The sequence below is a fragment of the Branchiostoma floridae genome, chromosome 13 (assembly GCF_000003815.2).
Source record: "Branchiostoma floridae strain S238N-H82 chromosome 13, Bfl_VNyyK, whole genome shotgun sequence".
Lineage (NCBI taxonomy): Eukaryota > Metazoa > Chordata > Leptocardii > Amphioxiformes > Branchiostomatidae > Branchiostoma > Branchiostoma floridae.
Window position 1 is genome coordinate 21,153,420 of NC_049991.1, and position 7,518 is coordinate 21,160,937.

General features: G+C 45.3%; 1 protein-coding gene across 1 annotated transcript; it reads left to right on the top strand.

Annotated features, from left to right (window-relative positions):
* Positions 1 to 196: 196 nt before the first annotated feature.
* On the top strand, positions 197 to 3,050 carry LOC118428655 (polycystic kidney disease protein 1-like 2). Its single transcript, XM_035838765.1, has 6 exons — positions 197 to 494; positions 660 to 1,150; positions 1,536 to 1,668; positions 1,919 to 2,160; positions 2,546 to 2,776; positions 3,030 to 3,050. The coding sequence occupies exons 1-6, from the start codon at positions 485 to 487 to the stop codon at positions 3,048 to 3,050; spliced, it is 1,128 nt and encodes a 375-aa protein (XP_035694658.1). The 5' UTR covers positions 197 to 484.
* Positions 3,051 to 7,518: the final 4,468 nt, after the last annotated feature.

Consider the following 7,518-nt stretch of genomic DNA (forward strand, 5'->3'; position numbering starts at 1 on the left):
GACCCTGATCTTCAGGTGGAATTTTTGTTCCTATTTTAGGTTTTTGCCCAAGATAGCCAGGTGACTCTGATCTTCAGTACAGCAGAACAGCTGGGTAACGTGGAGCAGCTGCAGCTCATGCACGACAACAATAGGGAGGGGAGCCGTGCATCGTGGCACGTGGACAGAGCAGCAGTGGAGGATCTCGCCACCGGAAAACTGTGAGTTCAGTAAAACATTCCTTAGCTCTGTAGATAAGGTGTCTTTCTGTTTTTTAAATCTCGAAACCTTATAGCTAACAAAGTGAAAATTCGTTCCCTTTGGTTGGAACTGCAGGTCCTATTTCTTCTGCGGCGAGTGGCTAGCAGCCGACCGCGGGGACGGGCAGGTGGTGAAGACCTTTCCTGTTGCCTCTGAGCAGGACCTGCAATCCATCGGGTTCCTGTTCCCGGCAAGTCTGCGGAGCAATCTGGCAGAGGAACACCTCTTCCTGTCCGTCGCTATCATGCCTGAAGGTAACATTTCGCTTACTGCACTTTAATCATAGGGATTACCTTATTTAACATGCATGAGTATCTCTTGCGGCCAATATGGTATCAAGTATGTTGCTTTGTTTTCATGCTTTATTATGAAACCGGCTTGTTCTGATGAAAGATGTCCCTGCTGTGTTTATTTTACAGATAGCACGTTCACCCGCAGCCAGAGGCTCGGCTGCTGCCTGAGTCTCCTCTTCATGTCCATGGTGTACAGCGCCATGTGGCTAAGGGACGAAATAAAAACCCAGGTTGTGCAGGCCGTCAACCTGGGGCCATTCTCCTTCACCCTGAATGGAGTCTACACGGGAATCATGGCCAGCCTTACCTGCCTTCCCGTTATCGGGGCCATAGTCCTGCTGTTCCAGTACAGCCGACCTAGCAACAAGGGCGACCGCCGGGTCAGAGACGTGGAGACGGGTGACTCAGCTGAGGCACCCACGCAGCAAGAACCAGCCAAGGGCCTGCCACACTGGTGCAAGTACGTGGCCTGGGTGCTGGTGGTGCTGTCTGCCTTGGGGTCAGCTGTCTTCACCGTGCTGTACAGTTTGTACTGGGGCAAGGAGAAGTCCGAGAGGTGGCTGTCTGGGTACTTCCTGGCTTTTTGGGCGGACTTCTTCGTCATGCAACCAGGAAAGGTAAGGACGTGCTCTCTGTTGATTTCTCTTGTAACATTGACTCTCATAATTCCACCGGGTGACATAATAGCTACACCTAAACAAAATAGTATAGAGGTCGTCCCAATATTGTCTTGAGTACCTACTGTATGTAATACAATTGAGATATTTAGCTGTTAAAGGCAATCTTAAGTCCTCTTAAACACCGCTTTTTTAGGTGGCGGTATAATGGCACCTGGTGGAATCATGAGAATATATGTTGATGTTACATGTAGTTGAATGTATAAGGTATATGGCCACCAAGACAATTTCTTGCTAGTTTAATAACGCCTGACTTACTCAGAGCGCGTCGTTTACAAGCCACATCCTGTCAGAAACTCTACCAACTAATGTTTTTATCTTACAGATATTGCTACTCACCATCGTGACCTGCTTTGTTGGCAAGACGCAAGCCGTCAAGAAGATTTTTAAAAAGAAGCGGGGCCCCGCTCTAATTAAATCCAGCATGGTGTCTTCACAAAGGGAGGCAGGTTTCAACTGTAAGTTTCATCTCATCAGTTTGTAGAAAAGAACAATTACCACGGAGAAGTATATAAAACTGTGCGCATGTTACCACGTGTTTGACGAAACAAATTTTGTGTAGTTTAACTGTGCTCCCAGTCATACCCTGTATTCTGAATTGATCTTATTTCTTATTGCTTCAGTCTTTTGCCCAGGTTGTGAGCTTTATATCTTCTAACAAATATATACTACCAAACCGACCTATTGATAATTTTATGCTTTCTAAAGGCGATGTATTTCGCATGAGGAGGAAGATGGAGCGACTTTCAATGAGGTCCCTTGCCAACATCAAACAAGCGAGAATGAGGCAGCGCAGGGACAGGAGATTTGGGGAAACCGTGTGGGACATCGCGTGGTTCTGCTGTTTCCTCCTGCTCGTGCTCAGCATCGTCAACGAGTACCACAACACCACAGAGGGTTTCTATCAGACACTGAGCACAACCAACACCTTCCTGCAGTCTGTGGACGACGTGAGTTCCTTACACCAGGTCCTTGTGTTGATATAGATCTTTAGGTCTCTGCATAGGTGCAGAATCTCACTATACATAGTAGTAGTAGTGTATCAAGTATTTGGTTATACTGCTGTGTGGGTTCCTGACACAGGGGTGGGCAGCAGCAGTAGTAGTAGTATCCGGTATTTTATTATTTTGCTGCTGAAGTCCCTACATGTCTTTCCTGACATACTACAGATTTCCTGGGTATTCTCCGCCTTCTGCTGCCCGGCAACTACAGGAGACAAACTTTAGGAAACCTTTGAAGGCAGTGGAAAGCCATTAATGTTGACACAGACAAAATAGATAGTTATCATAACATGAATTCAGTGGGTGCCATTCACAAGGCTTTGTTTCTCCACAGGTAAATGATCATCTCACCTTCTGGTCTTGGCTGAACACCACCGCTCTGCAGAGCTTCTACCCGGAGACTTCCTACAATGACGACAAGCCCCGCTGGTTTGAGAGGGGCTTCACAGCAGACATGCAGACAGTCTTGGTCTACCCACCTAGCTTGATCCAAGGCCGAGTAAAGCAAGGTGGGTGGAACCACTTTATGAAACACTTTCTGTGGGCTTGCATGACATGCCTCAATGTATTCCACAATCATGCAGTCTTTCCACAGGAAATGCTTGTTTTATTTTGAAAAGCTAAAAATTCAACGTATCATTATTTCAAACTATTCGGAAAGAATCAATCTATGTTTACATAGTTCGCAAAAAAAAGATAAATGTAATACCAAAATAGCAAAATAACCAATGAGGTAATAGCACCAGTAACATCCTCGAAATAGCAATGTAACTAAGTGACTGACTGATTTTTCATGTTTTCTTCTCCTGTCTTCCTAGAACTGTGCGCGGTGCCTGTGACAATGCAGCACTCGTTGGGCGAATGTTCACCAGGGTATGGTGAACATGCCAAGGAGACTGGAGCGTTTCAAGAGGGATGGAAAGGGGTCAGGAACACGTCAGCGATGGAATCAGCAGCCCCTGGATGGATCCACCTCCCCAGCGGCTACCCCAGCCTCCCCATCTACGGTGTGACGACGCACTACTGGGGAGACGGCTTCGGTCTGCACCTGGGAAAATCAGCAGACGAGATGCGCAGCATCCTAGCAGACCTGAAGGCCAACCGTTGGATCGACAAGCGCACGAGGGTCATCTTCTTGGAAGCGATGGTCTACAATGGAAACGTGGATCTGTTTACATCGCTGACGGTGGTGTTCGAATTCTCCGAGACGGCCGGAGTTTTCTCCCGTCACCACGTGCAGACCTTCCGACTCCATCAACGGCCGGGTACAATCGGATACATCTACGTCCTGATGGAAATCATTTACGTCATCATTCTCCTCTACACGCTGTGGAGAGAGGCAACAAAGGCACGCGCAGCCGGCTTGGCCTACCTGAAGGGGGCATGGAATATTGTCGAAATCTTCAACTTCTTCTTGGCATTCACTGTCATTGCCTTATATGGCTTTAAGATATCCTACAGCTCCAGGGCTCTGGCGGCGATCAAGGAAGGGAAAGGTTTGTTGCACGTTTCTGCAAAAACATTACAACAATTACATGAAAGTTTCAACTCTACATTGCTCCATGTTGGCAAATGTGAAAAGTGTTCTTGTAGCCATCCTTAAGTTTCCAGAGACTCTGGGTCACACTGATTGAATTGCAAGGTAATTGTTGGAATTAACACTCCTTAACGATATGCATACTGTTCTTTTTAAGATCAAGTCCGCCATTTCCGATCAGCGGTGAACATGAGCCAGGTTTACGGCTGGTTCCTGGCCTTCCTGACGTTTGTCAACATGATGAAGCTCCTCCGGCTGTTGCGGTTCAACCCGTTCCTCGCCAAGCTGACGTCTGTGTTCCGAGGGATGGCGGGGGAGTTCTCTTCCTTCTCTGTCTACTTGTTCCTCTGCATGTCAGCTTTCTGCTTCTTTGGATATCTCAAGTTTGGCCTTATTGTGACAGAGTACAGGTAAGAAAACATATTCTTGTATCTTGTGGCTAAAAAAAAGGATGATTTCTCATTTTTAACAGAATCACGCAGGTTGCGAGTGCTTGGAATTAAAACATTAACCCTCATCCGACCGTTACATTTTTACGACGAATCTGACCGTATGGGGTCATTTTTGACCCCATTTTGTTTTGCTTATAAACATATTTCTGCTGCTTCATTTTGTCATTACTATGTATTTACTGTTTCACCAATCTATGAAAAATATTTTGACAAGTTTTGGTGTCAGTTTTTATTACTCATTATCATAATTTATGCAGAAAATAGGGAGAAACCACTTTTTGCTGTAAAAATCTATCATACTCCACTTACTTTAACAATGTTGTTGTCTTATCAATTTCTAAACAATAATGTTGATGCTACAATAATATCAATAGCTTTAATAATCATGTTCTTTGACAAGAAAAGATAGAATATTTATGAAAATTAACGAATTTATTACTTAATTATGCACCGTAGTCTGCCACCTAATTACATACAGACAGTTACTCTTGTCTATTTATAATATAAGATCTTTCTTGTAGGTTCCTTCTGCACATTCTGTCCATATATTATTTCTTCATTAATTAGAAACATTTTCAATTTCATTAGCATAGGTAATTAGTGCTTATTATCATAATTTATGCAGAATGTCGAAAAACTGTGTTTTACACTAAAATACTATATTTATTTTAAAATATTCGGTGTTTTTCTTATCTAAGCAGCTATAACTTGTTGCTGTAATAGCAGTGATGAGGAATGCCTGTTACTTTATTGAAATATCTTTATATTAACTTAGGAAATGATTCATAATTGGCTGGGGTCATTTTTGACCCCAACGAACCAGACACAAACTTTAAAGTATAGCTTATACAACAATGGGCAAAACTCTGTGAAAAATTGGTAGATGTTGTAAGACATGTATACAAACAAATTCATGGAAGGAATTTTTTCTCCGATGAAAAATGTTGATATGGCAGATACAAATATACGTCTGGGGTCAAAAATGACCCCATACGGTCGGATGAGGGTTAAGACAAGCCATCTCATCACAATGTTGTTGTTTTTTCAGCTCCATCAGCAAGTCATTCTCCACATTGTTCCAAATGTCTCTTGGAAACTTCTACTACTACCAACTACGGGAGGCAGCCCCCATCCTCGGCCCTATCTACTTCTTCGCGTTCATTTGCATCATCTTCCTGCTGCTGATGAACTTTGCCATGGCGATCATCGACAGCGCACTTCCCGATGTGCGGAACCACGACATGCCTGAAGAGGACCGGTACTTCATCCAGGGGTTGTGGGAACGCTTCACGGCCTTCTTCGGCTTCTGGAAAGCACCAGCCGCAGGTAGCGAGGTGTTTCACAGTGCATGACGGAGAAAGATTATCATCGTTTTGTTTTTGCCTTTATTGCAGATGGCTACCAAGATGCTTGATCACTGCATGGTTGCACTATATCGCAAGCTCTTTTTACTTGCGTAGACTACGCCGTAGTTTTGTTTCACAGTTTGTTCGAAGGTTAATTCTGTCTGTAGCACCAACCTCCGTAAGTCAATTTGCTTCCTCTGCCGCTAGCATTGTTGTCATTAGTTCATCTTATTCTAGATAACTTACTTACTTTACTTAGTTATTCAAGATAAAGATGAGCAAAACTTACAAAATCATTTACATCGGCTCAGATGACGACGCAATGGACAATCTACATGACAGTCTGATCGATGTAGAGATAAAAGTGGAGAAACTGTGGCTGAAGAGACAGTCGCTTTTCAACCTCAAGTTAGTACAATATCTTACATGAAATTCTACTTGAGCATGACACCCTTAAAGATGCATGGAGTGATCTTCTGGAACCGTGACTGTAACTAGAAAAAGCCTCAAAACGTCATGCTGATAATTGTTAGCGATACAAATAAAACGAAAGGTTCTAAGAAAAACTCATTGCGATTATATTTGACAGTTTGAACACTCCATCTCTGACATTTTGAAACTTCTATCTTCACAGTATGCAGGAAAAGGACCTCCCGGCAGAGCCTGAGTTTGTGCCGACTGTCAGAGATGTTCCAGATGCTGCAGCAGTGGAACGTGATGCTCGCCACCGCATCATCAAGGTCCGCCCTGCCTCCTCAAACAACTGCGCAGACAGCGGCAACAGTCAAGCTACACGCTCCGTCAGCAAGGCGCAAGTGGAGGTGACATCCAGGTCCCAGACAGGGGAGGAGGACACCCCAGAAAGCCAACAAACCAGCCAAGTCAGAAAAATAAAGTCTGTCCTATCCAAAGGCGGCAAAAGTGACAAGACGTCAACCAGGAGAGTCCGTTTTGCTCATGTGGTTCTTGTTCGTCACACCGAACAACGCAAGGTGGAGTGGCCAAGTGTCAAGTTGAGCGCTCATGACAAGATGGCTCTGACATTTGGCGAGATGCTGACAGACAACCACATCCAGGCTGCCCAGATGCTGCTTCGCCGCCAGTACCCGGCACTCCAAGGGCTGGAGGCGCCTGCAGTTGGTCACTGTGAGGACGGATTTGCCAAGATGACAGGAAATGGGCTACAAATCCACCACAACGGCAGCCAGCACTGGGTCCTATCATCTTGTGCAGGCGGACAGGTGCGCCTGTATGACAGCCTCGGCGTCGCCATGACTCCATCTCTGCAGATTCAGCTTTACCAGTCGTATGCCGCGTTTGCTGACCAAGCAAGGAACGTCCTGACCGTCATCTTCCCGGACGTGCAGCGTCAGAAAAACGTCTTTGATTGTGGTCTGTTCATCGCCTGGGCAGTGGACATCGTAGAGGGGCAAGACGTGAGCAGGGTTGTGTACAACGACAGGAAGATGAGGAGCCATTTGGAGACGTGCTTCAAACAGGGGAAACTCACACCGTTTCCACGTCAAAACGGTCGCAGAGAGGTCGCCCAAACCAAGGCACAGCAAATCTCGTTGGTCTGCCACTGCCAGCAGGGGGAGCGTCTGGGAAAGATGCAGAATTGCAAGGCATGCCGGAGGATCTTTCACGTCAACTGCCTGCCAGTCAGCCATCTCAGTGATGGGAAATGGGCATGTTGTTGCAACTGCGGTGTGTAAATAAAAACAGTCAATACTGCAGCGCAATAAAGGACTGCACTGAATAGGAATTATCGAGGACAACCGTTTGGTCTCCTTATGGAAGTAAAGGAACAAAAGCACTCGGATGGAGACAGGGAGTGATCATCTTTGGAGTCTTGACACAACGTTAAACTGATCCCACCTCCATTACTGATCATTTTTTGTGTTTTCGTGCGTGTAATATCAGCAATCAGCAATTTAGTCTAGGATCTAGGATGTAAATACTTCTGTTATCA

Coding starts and splice junctions, on each gene's coding strand:
- LOC118428655 (XM_035838765.1), top strand. Junction 2,161..2,545: donor TCCTGCAGTCTGTGGACGAC/GTGAGTTCCTTA, acceptor GTTTCTCCACAG/GTAAATGATCATCTCACCTT. Junction 2,777..3,029: donor CTTGCATGACATGCCTCAAT/GTATTCCACAAT, acceptor CTGTCTTCCTAG/AACTGTGCGCGGTGCCTGTG.